The sequence below is a fragment of the Ovis aries genome, chromosome 3 (assembly GCF_016772045.2).
Source record: "Ovis aries strain OAR_USU_Benz2616 breed Rambouillet chromosome 3, ARS-UI_Ramb_v3.0, whole genome shotgun sequence".
NCBI classification, from domain to species: domain Eukaryota; kingdom Metazoa; phylum Chordata; class Mammalia; order Artiodactyla; family Bovidae; genus Ovis; species Ovis aries.
The window spans coordinates 85,148,421-85,164,828 of NC_056056.1; the positions used below are offsets into that span (position 1 = coordinate 85,148,421).

The window sequence follows — 16,408 nt, forward strand, 5'->3', positions numbered from 1 at the left end:
GATTCCAGAAATGAGTCTGAAATCCAGTCTGTTTCCCTGTTGCACTGGCATGGCCTTAGTCCAGACCCTCCGCATGTCTTTCCTGGGTTACTGTAGCAGTTTCCTATAAGGTCTTGTATCTCATGGAACTCTCAGTTTGAAAAGTGTATTTAGTGTCCTTGTGAACTGGGACACAAAGTCTAAATTCTTTAGCTTTTCTTCAGCCTCATCTCTCAATACTTGGTGTTACTTACCTTATGCTTTAGCCATAAAAAAATTTCCAAGCAGCCCTGGAAATGTCAAATCTGTTCAGAATTCCTTATCTTTTTTCTATTTCCCTGAAATTTCTCTTCTACCTCTGCCATCCCCTTTCATCTGAGAAATTCCTGCTTATCAAAGAGTTTGTTCAAATCTTGATTCCCTGTCAAGTTTCCCTTCGTTCTCTAGGCTGATCCTTTGACTAAGCTGATTAATTTTCTTCATATCTCTATAGAACATGTCTCATTTTTATTGTCTACCTTGTCATTAGAATGGAGCTAAACCCTATGTATCTTTGAATTCTCTTGCCTAGTAGTGTTTGGCATTTAGACGTTTAATAAATGCTTGTTACAAGATGAATAGCAAAAATAATGTAAGTTTTCCTTCTAATTTATGTTTGTAGGAATAGTTTACCTGTAAATTGTATATAATTACATTTACTTTGGAAATTTTTTTTTTTAATTTTTGTTTTTACTTTATTTTACTTTACAATACTGTATTGGTTTTTCCACACATTGACATGAATCCACCATGGGTGTACATGCGTTCCCAAACATGAACCCCCTCCCACCTCCCACCCCATAACATCTCTCTGGGTCATCCCCATGCACCAGCCCCAAGCATGCTGTATCCTGCATTGGAGATAAACTGGTGATTCGATTCTTACATCATAGTATACATGTTTCAATGCCATTCTCCCAAATCATCCCACCCTCTCCCTCTCCCTCTGAGTCCAAAAGTCCGCTATGCACACCTGTGTCTTTTTGGCTGTCTTGCATACAGGGTCATCATTGCCATCTTTCTAAATTCCATATATATGTGTTAGTATACTGTATTGGTGTTTTTCTTTCTGGCTTACTTCACTCTATAATCAGCTCCAGTTTCATCTATCTCATCAGAACTGATTCAAATGTATTCTTTTTAACGGCTGAGTAATACTCCATTGTGTATATGTACCACAGCTTTCTTATCCATTCATCTGCTGATGGACGTCTAGGTTGTTTCCATGTCCTGGCTATTATAAACAGTGCTGCGATGAACATTGGGGTACATGTGTCTCTTTCAGTTCTGGTTTCCTCGGTGTGTATGCCCAGCAGTAGGATTGCTTTGGAAATTTAAAATGCCTTAAACTTTACAAATTCAGAAAATAAAAGTTTAGTTATTGATAGTATGACTTTAATGCCACTGAAACTGGAAAAAAGAAGTAACTCCCTTACCCACCCCCCCACCACTCAAGTTAGCAGTCAAGTCTTTGAAACCTTTAATTAACTTTTTCACATTAAAGTTCATTTAACATCAGCAACAACAACAACTTCCTTTGTGTCCTTTTGAAAACCTTATTGCTCCAGTAATGTGATTTTTCTATGTGAAGATTAATTTGCTTTATTAAACAAATTTAGAGTTGTTTCTTGAGGCTAAGTATTTTGAAGGTTACCAAATCAGCACATTGTTCAGTTCAGCAAAAATAGTAACCTTTTCTTTGTTCTTTAAATATATTATTTTATCCTTTTAAGGTAAACTCAGACAAATGTTAGAAAAAATTATCCAGGATGATTTTGAGCAAATCAGTTCCCTAGAGCTGGATACGTATAACGTAGGAGATATAACTTGTCTCCCTTAATTCCAAAAGCAGGTTCACATCTATATTGTGACTTGTGCATTAGTGTATTAGTTTCCTAGGGCTGCTAGAGCAAAGCACCACAGACTGAGTGGCTTAAAAACAAGAGAAACTTATTCTTTCACGGTTCTGGGTGTCGGCAGGGCCATACTGTCTCTGACGGCTCTGGGGAAGAACCCTTCCTGCCTTTGCTCTAGCCTCTGGCATACCCCAGTAGCCTTCAGCACGCTTTGGCTTACAGATGCCCTCACTTCCATCTTTGCCGCGGTCTTTTTCACATCTTCACGTTCTTGTCTGTTTCCTCTCCATTCAAATTTCTCCTTCCTTTCTCATACAATACCAAGTTAGTGGATATAGGGCCTACCGTAATCCAGTGTGACCTCATCTCAGCTTGATTATATATGCAAAGACCCAATTTTCAAATAACATCATGTTCACAGGTACCAGGGGTTAGGACTTTGGAGGGAACACAGTTCAACCCATTACATTTAGGTTTTGGTATACTATATTATAAAAAATTATATCCATTTTTGTTTTTCTGATTCTTCAGTATATACTGACTTGCTTAAACCCTTAAAAATATATTTTTTGCATAGGCCAATTAATCATTGCTTCCTGATCTTAGACTTTAAAATTTAATTTCAGTCCAACAGCAATTTAGTGAAAAGCCAACAATTGCAGTATTTTTCAAATAGTAAAAATTCACAGGGATACAGAATTACTAACAATCATCTGAGTAAGACTAATGTACATAACTGAGGTTGGGGTTATCATGTATGGTTTCCCTTAAATGAAAAAATAATATAAAATTTAACATTTAAAACCTCTATTCTTTTCTTAGGTTTCACTGATAATAAAAAGTGCAAGACTAGCAAAATAATTGAGAGAAAACATTTCCAGGTTTAATTTTAACACATCATAACAACCTTCTGCTTTTAGATAAGATTAAAACCCAATAGAATAGTAAATTTTGCAATAGATGTTAATTCATTAATAACAGTGCAGTGCTTGTCTTGGTCACAAGCTTTACTTTAGAAAATAAGAGACACTAAAGATTGTAATCTGAATGCTCACATGATTAGATGCTTCCTGTGTTACATATTAACATTTAATTTCCTAATATTCCTCGATTTTTGTGTACTGACTTGAATAGTTCTTAAATTTTCCCTTTAACATCAGAAATATTACCAAAATTATAGTCCCAAATGCTTAAGTACAGAATTGTGGGACAGGATTACAGGTAAGAACTTAGATCTGAATGGTGCAGTGAATAGAAAACTTAGGAACTGAGGGATGTTAAAAGTAGGGGATACTTTTCCTCCCAGAGTAGTTTTTTTTTTTTTTTTTCCTTTTTCAGGATAATATACAACAAATGGAAAAGGCAAATATAAATTGTGCTACATCATTCACTTTAAACACCCCTTAGTGGCCTTCACATAGTGCTCCAGAAACTCTTTTGTAAAGAAATATGCTCTGCAGACCCCCTGCTACAGACACCGTATGCATTTGTTAATGGCTTTGGTTTGTTGCTTTTTCATATGGGGAGCGGGAAAGTATCAAACATCTTCTACTCTAGGTGATTTCTTATGTCGTTTTTTCAGTATTCTCCATCTGGTTGCTGTATGCTTCAGACCATTTTTTAAATACTGCTCATAAGCCAATGTTTAATACCAGCAATAAGAGGAGATTGAGAAAATACAGCTTTTCTATAAGTATCACAAAAATAAGCCCAGAAAAGGTCTGTCTAGCTTCCATTCCTTTGAACTAGCTTTCTAAATTTAGAAATTCTCTTCCAGAAACCATGGACTCAAAGCATTGAGCTAAATGGTATATCTGACCACAGATGTTGATGACTAAAGTTAAACATAAAATAGTGTAATTCAGGAACCATTATAAACAAACAGCTGATTAATGTTTTACTCTAGTTTTAAAACTTTAAATCAACTAAACTGCTATGAGGAACAATTATAGTTTTGGTGATTTTCTCTTTGATAAGAACAGAGTGATGGTTTTGAAAGGTATTTTGTTTCATAAATGAGATTATCCTAACACTTTTTAGGGTTAATTTCCTGTTTAAAGTTTCAAAATCCTTTCGTGTTTAAGAATTTTTACCTTGCTTTTACAGTACTCCTTTCTCTGACATTTTTCTCATTTCTCTTCTTTCTGGAATGCCAGTTACCATGTGTGTAGAACTACTTTATGTTGTCCTGTACGTCTCTGAGACTATTCATATTTCTTAAAACATTTTTTTGTTGTTCTTCAAAGTGGTAATTTCTATTGCTCTGTCAGTAGAATTATTAGTTATTATACTTACTCTAGAATTTCCATTTGGATTTTCCAGAGACTCCCTATCTGAGCACTCAAGACCATGTTTTCCTTTAATTCTTTGAATATGGTCACATAAACTACTTTGAAGTCTGTCCTAAACCCGACACCTGGGCCATATGGAGCCAGTTTCCACTAACTCGGTTTTTCCCTCAAATATGGGTCACATTTTCCCAGTATTTTTGCTGGCTAACATCTCTGGATTCTGTTGTGTTGAGGACTGTTGGGGTTCCGTTTGTGCATCTGTCTTTTGCTTTGTTTTGGGTTGTTGGGTTTTTACTCTAGTGGGCAGTTAACTTTTCTGATTTGCGTGTGTGAGTGCTGTCGTGTCCGACTCTTTACAGCCCCATGGACAGTAGCCCACTAGACTCCATTGTCCATGGAATTTTCCTGTCAAGAATACTGGAGTGGGTTGCCATTTCCTACTCCATGGATATTCCTGACCCAGGGATTGAACCCGCGTCTCCTTCATTGATAGGTGGGTTCTTTACCCCTGTGCCACCTAGGACTCAACTCAAATTTGTCTCTTCTGTGTTGTGTAGCAGCTGATATCTCTGTTCACTTTTTAGGATTTCCATATGCTACTCTTTCAGCCTAATTCTCTCCCGTCTGCCCTACATGTGAATGACTTGACAGACTAAATGTTTGGGCAGAGGTAATGTTGAGATTTGGGGTACAGTCTCTGGTTCCCTTACGCCTAGAGATTCCCCCTTAATTTCCATGCACTCTACCAGACTCAGGCTCTGTTTCCTAACACCTTAAATGAGTAAGACTTCAGCTTTCTGCTGTCTGAGCTATGTACATTTGAGGAGTAAACTCAGTTTAAGAAAAGCAGAACTTTATCCCTTATAGCACTGTGTTTCAAAAGTAGATTCTCTCTCGTCTCTGCCACATTACTTCACTGGAGGCTTTTCATGCATTCAGAGTTTAGCAGTCAGCCAGATGTTTGAGTAGAATTCTCAGATTTTGTGTCTCAGCCTTCTGTAGTTCATTCACTTCCAGATTTTCCCCTTCATTTCCTCTTACATTCTGCTAACTTTCATCTCTAGCCTGTAACTCTTCCTTTCATTCTTCCTCACTCTCATCATGGGAGGTTGGGGGAAAACCCTAATCCCATAACTGTACACTTTCTAGTTGTAACTGTTCAAGAGCAATAGTACTTCTGGCTTATGCTCTCTTTTAGAATAAAAGAATGTTTTCCAGTGCCTATAAATATTTTTAATTTTTTGTTTAGATTGAATAATTGTTATCTGCAGATGGTTCTCAAGACTACTGCACCACCATTACTGGAAGTTCTTGCATTTTTATAGCTCTGCTTCAGTATTTGTTGTGGCTTTGTTATCTGTGACAATAGGAGGGGATACAGTGAAGGGATGCAACTCAGATTCCACAGGTAGGCAAGAGAGCCGCCAACATTAGGAAACGTATTCTACTAAATTTAAAGATAAAAATAGCTAAATCCTGTTTAAAATACAATTTGAATATTGGGCATGTTTAAAAATCAGTTGCATTGGTTATTTGGGGGGGCTTCCCTGGTAGCTTAGCTGGTAAAGAATCCGCCTGCAATGTAGGAAACCCCAGTTTGATTCCTGGGTCAGAAAGTTCCCCTGGAAAAGGGATAGGCTACGCACTCCAGTATTCTTGGGCTTCCCTGGTGGCTCAGATGGTAAACAATCCACTTGCAATTTGGGAGACCTGGGTTCGATCCCTGAGTGGGGAAGATCCCCTGGAGGAGGGGATGGCAACCCACTCCAGTATTCTGGCCTGGAGAATCCCCAGGGACAGAGGAGCCTGGCAGGCTACAGTCCATGGGGTCACAAAGAGTTGGACACGACTGAGTGACTAAGCATAAGCACAGTTCTTAAATCATCCTCTATCTTTTTCCTCACCTAGATAACATGCCTGAGCTTAAAATATTCCCATACAAAAACATTACACAAATTTTATCTGATTAGCAGGAATTCTAAAAACTTTTTACAGTTACCTAGGATTACTTCCAGAGAAGGCAATGGCGACCCACTCCAGTACTCTTGCCTGGAAAATCCCAAGGACAGAGGAGCCTGGTAGGCTGCAGTCCATGGGGTCGCTAGGACACAACTGAGCAACTTCACTTTCACTTTTCACTTTCATGCATCAGAGAAGGAAATGGCAACCCACTCCAGTATTCTTGCCTGGAGGATCCCAGGGACGGGGAATCCTGGTGGGCTGCTGTCTATGGGGTCTCACAGAGTTGGACACAACTGAAGCGACTTAGCAGCAGCAGCAGGATTACTTCAATCTGAAAGGGTAATAGTGATACTTGGAAACAGCTATCCTTGTTTTTCTTTTTTTGCTGTTGTGTTGTGACTTCTTCATCAAATAAACAGTGTATTCAGTTTTATCCCACTTTTTTAGCAGGAAATTCACCAAACTCTCTCCTTTTCTTTAAGCTAAAAATAAAAATAAATTTGGCCTTATTACAAAAAATTGGTTTTAAGTCAGAATGAAAGGAGCTTGAATACCAGCATTTTGGCCTTTCAGTTATATTTCAGTTTTTCTTTTTCTTTTTTTAAGTTGTAAGATCTTTTCTTTCATTAAGTGCTTCGCTGTTTTAAAAAGTTTTCAGAATTTCTAATACTATAGTATTTAACTGGTAATTATTTTACTAATAGATAATAATACTTTTATCATTATCTGTCTCTCTCATTCTTTTGTTCAGAAGTACTTTAAAACTTTCTCATAGACAGTTTTAATTCTTATTATATACTTAATGTTTGTATTAATTGTAATTTTCCATTTTTCTGGACAGCAAAGAAAGACAAAAGGGGATGAATAAAACCAATTTAGCAAAATCTTAAGAACTGCTGTAGATATTTTAATGAATCCATTTACTTTTTTTTTTTGGATCCAACGCATACCGATGTATAGTCACTTTCATTTTAAAATTTTTTAATTAAAAAATTATTTTTTTACATTTTACAGGTTCTTTTAATTACATTTTACTTTTTATTTTAAAATCAATTTTATTGGAGTGTAATTGCTTCTCAGTGTTGTGTTAGTTTCTGCTGTACAGCAAAGTGAATCAGCTGTACATATACTTATATCCCCTCTTTTTTAGATTCCCTTCTCATTTAGGTTACCACAGAGCATTAAGTAGAGTTGCCGTTTACTTTTTTAAAACCATAAAATCTTGCCATGTCTTTCTTTGATAACTGCGTGTTTGAGACTGGAAACTGAACTTACCATCAATCTGATGGCTAAGACCATTTAAAACCCATTTTAATAGGTATATGGGCTTCCTGGTGGCTCAGATGGTAAAGAATCTGCCTGCAGTGGGGGAGATTGGGATTCGATCCCTCGGTTGGGAAGATTCCCTGGAGAAGGGAATGGCTACACACTCTAGTATTCTTGCCTGGAGAATTCCATGGACAGAGGAGCCTGGCTGGCTACATGCTGTGGGGTCACAAAAAGTCAGACACAACTAAGTGACCAACACTTCCACTTTAATAGATATACAGAAAATTGAAGAGCATATAGTTAGCTTAAAGTATTAAATTATTGCTTTTTAAAGAAACACCTTTATTGAGATACAATTAACAAGCCATACTGTTCTCCATTACAATATGCTTTTTTATTTTTTCAGATTATTTCCTTTCCCAAGCACCTGTAGGGGAGGACAGTTTTTTCCTCAACCCTATTAGAGTCTCTGGCTGGGTCTGAAAAGGAGACTGACAAAAAATTAACAGGAGAAAAGCATACAGATTTATTTAATGTAAGTTTTACATGACACAGGAACCTCACATATTGAGTATTTTAAACTGAAGGAACTTGAGAAAATAGAAATGGGAAGGTCACTGACCTTCTCTTTCCCTTATGCTGTTTTCTCAAACTTCTTCAACTTTTAAAGTATTCAGTATACCAAGGTGCCAGATTGGGGAATAGTATGTCCTGAACCCTGTCACACCCTTCCCCTCCCCCACTCCCATCTCATCATTTACTCATGAAGTTTACATAGAAAAAGCAGTGACCCCTTTGCTGTCAGATAATAGATGTATCAATCCAAAGGTTACTTTTAGTAGCATGAAGAAAATCAGGAATTTATGCTGATTTCAGTAAGATTAAAGAGATTAAATGAAGAGAGGGGTATGAAAGAGGAAATGGGGCAGTGTAGGCTGTTTATTGTCCACCTATCTTTTGAACAGCTGTGCTTATTTATTATGTAAGCAAATCAAATTCACTTTCTTGAAAACTCCTCATCTTTCCCAGCAAAACCACTCTTTCTGTGTTAATTCACTCAGTGAAGTGGTCCCACTATCCATTTGGTTACTCAAAATAGAGACCTGGAAGTCCTCAACTCTTCTCTGTCCTTTTCCACATTACATCCACTTGTGTGTGTGTGTGTTGTTAGTTGCTCAGTCGTATCCAGCTCTTTGCGACCCTATGGACTATAGCCCATCAGGCTCCTCTCTCCATAGGATTTTCCAAGCAAGAATACTGGAGTGGGTTGCCATTGCCGCTTCCAGGGGATATTCAAAGTCCAGGGATTGAACCGGTGTCTCCTGCATTGCAAGCAGACTCTACTCGCTGGGCCATCAGAAAAGCCCCCTACTGACCGAATAAGTCCTTTTCATTCTTGAAAAGGATCTTTTGATTTCATCTTCTGTTCATTTCTTCTCAGTACCCTGAGAGCCGTGATCATCTCATCTGGGTTCTCACAAATCTCCATTTAGTCTCATCCCCACCCATCCCCCAATTTGGTGTTGACTGGGTAACCAAACCAAAGCCATCTTTCTAAAATGCAGATTTGATACCATTGTGAAGTGAAGTCGCTCAGTTGTGTCCGACCCTTTGTGACCCCGTGACTGTAGCCTACTAGGCTCCTCCGTCTGTGGGATTTTCGAGGCAAGAATGCTGGAGTGGGTTGCCATTTGCTTCAAATCCTTAACGGCTCCCATTGACCCAGGTTAATGTTCAAGTTCCTAATAAGGATTGCAAGTCCTGGCTTGGTTATTGTTTTGACTTCTCCAGCATCTTGACCCATCACTTCTGTCCACCCCTAACCCCTTCCCACTCACCAAGTTCTACTCTTCAGCCTCATTTCTCTCAATGTTGGCCCTAAATAACTCTTTGAATTAACAAGCTGTTTCCTCTGCCTAATACATTTTTTTGTACCTCTGTTGCCCCATGGGTAAACCATTCTTATCCTTCAAACCTTATAGTCATTTCTTTCTGGCAGACTTCTTTGCTGTATTCTTCTGTCCCTTTATTAGGTTAGGGATTCTTGCTGTATATTTCCAGAGTGCCCTGTGTTTCCCCATTATATCATTTTGTTGTTCATTTGTCTTCTCTTTTAACACTCTAAGCTCTAACAGCAGTGACCAGATTTTGCTTCCTCGCTATCATATTTTTATTACTTACGAATGATAGGGGCTTCCCTGGTAGCTCAGCTGATAAAGAATACTCCTGCAATGCAGGAGACCCTGGTTCGATTCCTGGGTAGGGAAGATCACCTGGAGAAGGGAAAGGCTACCCACTCCAGTATTCCTGCCTGGAGAATCCCCAAGAGGAGCCTGGCAGGCTACAGTCCATGGGGTTGAAAAGAGTCAGACACAACTGAGCGACTTTCACTTTCTTCATGAATGATAGACGGTTAATTAAATGTTTGTTAAATTAATTCTGATTGGAACTTTACTGGAAGTCTTCTATAGACTGCCCTTTTGAGTCTGTTTCCAGTCAGCTACTGCTAATATTCTAAATAGTTTCTAAAAATGTACAAAAGACCGTTTAATTATCTTAATAAGACTTGTGACTTTCCTCAACAACTTTGAACATTTTGCTTTTATTTCCTAATAGTGAACTATGTCATGTTATAATTTATATTTTAAGATTTCCTTTTTATATATTCAACCATTGACTAATTAAATAAAGATACTATTTCATTTAAATTATAATTATTGAAGAATTATACTATTTTACTGCTATACTATTTATTTCATGTAATATATACCATATTGAAAATGGTCATCTCCTTACTTGTCTTGGGGGAAAATGAGGGTTAAATAAAGAAGATCAAATTTTGTTAATATCATTAAAATCATATACTGGTTGAAATTTTATGTATTGTAGAATTATCTGCATATATGAAATTACTTTGACTCAGAAAATAACTTTTGAGGGGAAAGGAAGGAACTTCCTGTTATGAAATTTACCTCGTGATTCCCATCTTTGCTTTTGTTCTCACATTTTGTGATGAAATCTTATATGTATATATAATATTTAAGATAAAGAGAAATCCTTATTTTCCAAATCTTAATTATATTAGTATGTATTTTTAAAAAACTATAAAAGTGCAGTTGGTTTACAATAGTGTGTAAACTTCGGGTGTACAGCACAGCAATTTAGTTATGCTACAGTGTTTATTCCTTGATGATATGTTTTGTCATCCTTATGCATTGCAATTTGCCATTTGAATACAGTAAGTTTTATTTGATGAATATTTTTTAAACAGGTATTTACAGTCTTTTTAGTTCTCTGGATAGTATATTGAAAAGGGCTGAGAGATGAGACTCCTGGGTTCTGGTCCTGCCTGCCTCGATCATCAAGTAATTGGCAGTTCCTTCATTTTATATTATTTCGTGTTGGAGAAAACTAATTTCTAGAAATAAAAGCATATAGATTCAAGTTTGTTTTTTTAAAAGAGAAGGCATTATTTGATTGTGAATTGGACAATTTGTTTGTGAGCTGGACTCATAAAATTGTGTCAGGTTCAACACTTTATTTTTTTAAGGTATAAATCAATTGTTAATTTTATTCATCTACTGAATACTATTGTGAATTATGTTTTTCCAGTGTATAGCCTCGTAGTTCAGTTCAGTTGTTCAGTCGTGTCCGACTCTTTGCGACCCCATGGACTGCAGCACACCAGGCTTCCCTGTCCATCACCCACTCCCGGAGTTCACTCAAACTCATGTCCATAGAGTCGGTGATGCCATCCAACCATCTCATTCTCTGTCATCCCCTTCTCCTCCCACCTTCAATCTTTTCCAGCATTAGGGTCTTTTCCAATGAGTCAGTTCTTCGCATCAAGTGGCCAAAGTATTAGAGTTTCAGCTTCAGCATCAGTCCTTCCAATGAATATTCAGGACTGATTTCCTTTAGGATTGACTGGTTTGATCTTGCAGTCCAAGAGACTCTCAAGAGCCATCTCCAGGACCACAGTTCAAAAGCATCAATTCTTCAGTGCTCAGTTTCTCAGGGTTTCCTTTGGGCACGCAATATACCATGTTGACTACTGCTCCTTCTACTTATTTCTAAAGGATTCCTCCCCACCCCAAATCACTGGTGAAAGTGACTCCTTTCTTTTGAAAATGTAAATATAACCATCTCTATAGACCATTATGAGTTACCATTGTGCTTTAGAATATGATTCTCTGAATAAGGTTAAGTATATTTTCATATATGGCAATATATCATCAAGATTTGCAACTTTTAGTGAACAGCATTTGTAAAATTAAATTGTTGCTGAAAAGCATGGATATCACTTTGGTAACAAGAAGATGCTGCTTTGTAAAGTTTCATTTACATACTAATTGCCCTTGCTTTATTTCTGTAGCAACAATAAGCTACCTCTTTGGTGATAGTTAACTTGAATTATTCTTCACCAATGCCCAGTTTAAATCAGCTATGTTAAGTAAAAGAAGCAAAGAATGCTTATAAGAAGTCATTTATTACGTTGAAATTTGTTTTAGATGCTTGACTAATGCTATAAAGGTAAATATTACATTTTAAAATTATTTCATCAGTAAAGTTTCATGTTTTTTCAAAGACTTTGCATTTATGCTTTTAAAATACATTTAAAATATTTTTGATATACCAGTATATTCTGTATGTGAAATACTGTGCTGTGCTTAGTAGCTCAGTCGTGTCTGACTCTTTGCAACCCGATGGACTGTAGCCTGTCAGGCTCCTCTGTCCATGGGATTCTCCAGGCAAGAATACTTGAGTAGACTGCCATGCCCTCCTCCAGAGGATCTTCCCAACCAGGGATCAAACGCAGGTCTCCTGCATTGCAGGCAGATTCTTTACCATCTGAGCCACCAGAAAAGCCCCGTGAAATGCTGTAGTTAATGGTAGATAACATGACTCAGAAATTTAAAACATTTTTTAGAATAGAAAATCAAATGCATATCTGAATGGATCTATTGCTTTGAAAATACTTTTTATGTGTGTTAGAATTGTGTGTCTTATATGACTTCCGGTATTTTTGCCTGAATTAATGATATTAAAAAATCAAAGGATAGAATATAAAGGACTCTAATATTCTGTTGTGTGCTAAGTTGCTTCAGTAGTGTCTGACTGCAGCCCTGTGGACTGTAGCCCGCCAGGCTCCTCTGTCCATGGGCTTCTCCAGGCAAGAATTCTGGAGTGGGTTGCCATTTTCTTCTCCAGGGGATCTTCCCAACCCAGGGTTCGAACCCAGGTCTCCCGCATTGCAGGCAGATTCTTTACCAGCTGAGCCACAAGGGAAGCCCAATAGAGATGGAAGATACTTTGAAAGATTACCCAGAATCCAGCTTTCAGCCTACCCTTAAGTAAAAACCTAGTTACCTTCATGAAAACTTGGCCATTGGCTTTCTTTAATATAGATATAGCTGACCATAGTGAAGAGGAACACTATGAATAAAAAGTATTTGCATTTTTTAATGTATCTATTTTTAAGTCTCTTATCCTTTAAAAACTGTCTCCTCTGCAACCCTTTTTATGTTGGAAATTTTGTGACTAGATTTTTGTTCTATTTAACACAAATGAGACTAAATTTCCAGAGAGGGTGGATTATGCCTCAGTGAATTTTAAATAATGGATATAAGAAATTTGAATAATAAGACCTAATGTTTTATATTTGTTACTTCTGAAATATTTGAGCATTAAGATATTTTAAGTAAATTATTTTTATAAAAATGGTTTGGAGCATTGAATATGTTTACTTTTCATAGGTCATTAGTAGACACACACACACGTGTGTGTGTAACCTTTATCAGTTGAAACAAAAAAGAATGTATTATTAATCTTTAAGAAACGCCTCTCGAACATAAGGCTTTTAAAGTGTTGTGTTGGCAAAAAAGTTTGTTTGGGTTTTTCTGTAACATCTTACAAACCCAAATGAACTTTTTGGCCAACCCAATGCTAAAGGATAATAAAGCTCATTGAAAAGTAAGCCTTTGTAAACTACTTTGAATTTTTTATGGTTTTATTTCTGAAGTCTTTTTCACTTATGATAGAGACTAAGTATTCTCAAATGTTGCATGAAAACTCTGTTAATATATGTTATTTCTTAACTTCTCTTTGATAGCCACAGATTTATAAGGTTACTGAATTATTGTCACTTATACCTCAGTTAATTGCTTGCTTGAATTATCACCACCTTGTCATATTGATTATTAATAATTATTAATGACTCAATCTCTGTTAAGACAGACTTTCTGTCTGGCACATGTAGTATCTTTAGCTAGTATTTGAAAATGTGCTTGAGTTCCACTAACATACATTCCTAGTTTTACTCAAAATCTTCACATGTGAATACTGACAAAGTTCTTCATGATACTAGTGTTAATTCTGTAGTTAAATTATAAAGGAAAGCAGTTTACAATAATGTTGTACATTACTATTTTGCAAAGGACTTTGATTTTTTTCAGAGTGCTTTGACTTTTAATAGCAACCCCAGAAAATAAGCAAAGTAGGCATTTTATAACCTCATTTGACAGGAAAAGTGGGACTCAATGAAATAACTTGCCCCAAGTCCACACAGAAAGTAAGAGTCAAATTTTGATCTGAGGCCTTGTATCTTCAACTGCCTTTATACTATATTGCATCCTTCTCTGCATATTTAAGCATCTTTCTTAAGCATTCCATTGCCGAGAACAGTAATGTGGCAATCAGAAGCCTAAGACCAAATTACACAACTTAAAAAAAAAATCTCACCTATGTGTCTACTGCTGTTCCAAGACCTGTGATAGTTAAAAATATAATTCATATTCCTCATTTCTTTTCAGTAATATTTGTCTGAAAAAATGCACATTGCTGCCTGTCAGAAGGTGTGACATCTTTTAACACTGTTTCTACTTTACTTTTTCTGCTGGCACATGTAGTATCTTTAGCCAGTAATTGAAAGTGTGCTTGAGTTCCACTGATATATATTTTACTAGTTTCACTCAAAATCTAGGAAAACTAGGTTCCATATTCATACAGATAGTGATACATATTAGAAGAAAGGGACTTTTAAAAAGAATAATACATTTTATGACAAAACTAAAAACTTAATTGCAGCAGAGTTGAGCCAGTGTTATCTTTATCAATAAAATGGGTTTTATTTTTATCCAGAACTGTTCTGTTAATTCAGATTTGTCTTTTTTAACTTTGCAGCAGTTAGAAGAAAAGAGTGAGGATCAAGAAGACAAAGAATGTTTGAAACAAGCAATAACAGCTTTGCTTAATGTTCAGAGTGGTATGGAAAAAATATGTTCTAAAAGTCTTGCAAAACGAAGACTGAGGTGAATATTTTCACTTTTTTAAAAATAATCCTCCTTTTCACCCTCAATACTGTGGTATAAATTCAGGGATCCCTGGTCCCTCCTCAAGTAAACAATGAAGAAAATACTTTTAGTGACAAGCTTGGTCTTTCAGAGGAAGTGACATCAAAGCCAAGAGAATTTGTTATTGTTTGAAAACCTTTCATATTTGTGCATTTTCCTTGCATACTCCCAGACAAGACCTCCTGAGAGTCAACTGGTAAGCTAAAGGAGAGATAGAGCAAATGTATTGGGTAGATTTATGTCAACAACATTGTTCTGTCAAAGTAAAATTAGTAGTGGCCTTTATTTTAGGGATTATGTAACTCGAGGCATTAATTCAGATAATATGCTTCCAGTTTCCTAATTATAGTAAGTGCATGGTTTTTAGCTTTAGGTATTGTCTACTTAAGCATTTCTAGATAAATTTTTTAATCTCTTACTTTTTTTTTCACTGTATTGGGCTACTTTGTAATACTTGTCATTCTAAATATTTAGTAGCCATGGTAGAAATAATCATTCTGTAGCTAAATATATAGGGTAGATTTTTGTCAATAGTCAGTTGTTCTTTTTAGAGCACTAAAAAAATGTCTCTAATGTGTTGCTTTAGTTTCCAAAATTGTGCAACTTTGTAACACTAATATATTTGGAGAATCAGTGAAAACCTTCACAGTGCAACTTTTAAAAATATACTTTAGCACTGTTGTTTATATTCATGAATTATAGATTCCCTGTCATCTTTGTACTAACAGTGTTTTTTTCCTTTATCCCAGTGAATCTGCATGTCGGTTTTATAGTCAGCAAATGAAGGGGAAACAACTAGCAATCAAGAAAATGAACGAGATTCAGAAGAATATTGATGGTTGGGAGGGAAAAGACATTGGACAGTGTTGCAATGAGTTTATAATGGAAGGAACTCTAACACGTGTAGGAGCCAAACATGAGAGACACATATTTCTCTTTGATGGCTTAATGATTTGCTGTAAATCAAATCATGGGCAGCCAAGACTACCTGGTGCTAGCAATGCAGAATATCGTCTTAAAGAAAAGTTTTTTATGAGAAAGGTACAAATTAATGACAAAGATGACACCAGTGAGTACAAGCATGCTTTTGAAATAATTTTAAAAGATGAAAATAGTGTTATATTTTCTGCCAAGTCAGCTGAAGAGAAGAACAATTGGATGGCAGCACTGATATCTTTACAGTACCGGAGTACCCTGGAAAGAATGCTCGACGTGACCATGCTGCAGGAAGAAAAGGAGGAGCAGATGAGGCTCCCCAGTGCTGACGTGTACAGATTTGCAGAGCCTGACTCTGAGGAAAATATCATATTTGAAGAAAACGTGCAGCCCAAAGCTGGAATTCCAATTATCAAGGCAGGAACCGTTATTAAACTTATAGAGAGGCTCACATACCACATGTATGCAGGTAAGAAGTATGAACTTGCCTGTCACTTTCACTCTCCTCCTTCAGGCTGATATTTCTTTGCTGCACAGGTCATTGTGCCTAAAATAGAAAGCAAACTGACAACAAAAGACCTCCGCATTGTCAGAGTTCATTTTCCTTTGACTAAAAATACTGCCACTTTATAATTCTATGAAGTTCTATCATTTTTCTACCACATTCACATATGTTATTTTTAACTTTACAATCGGAGTTATAAATAAAGTTACTGGGCTAAAT

The 16,408-nt window shown here is 36.5% G+C and overlaps 1 protein-coding gene across 7 annotated transcripts in view; it reads left to right on the top strand.

Moving 5' to 3' along the window:
• SOS1 (SOS Ras/Rac guanine nucleotide exchange factor 1) overlaps nucleotides 1–16,408 on the top strand; it is a 192,563-nt gene that overhangs the window by 133,262 nt on the left and 42,893 nt on the right. For all 7 annotated transcript variants that reach the window (XM_060412240.1, XM_060412241.1, XM_060412242.1 and 4 more), the window contains 2 exons: nucleotides 14,579–14,706; nucleotides 15,498–16,153. In XM_060412240.1, the coding sequence (XP_060268223.1) occupies nucleotides 14,579–14,706; nucleotides 15,498–16,153 (784 nt within the window). The remainder of the gene's footprint in view (nucleotides 1–14,578; nucleotides 14,707–15,497; nucleotides 16,154–16,408) is intronic.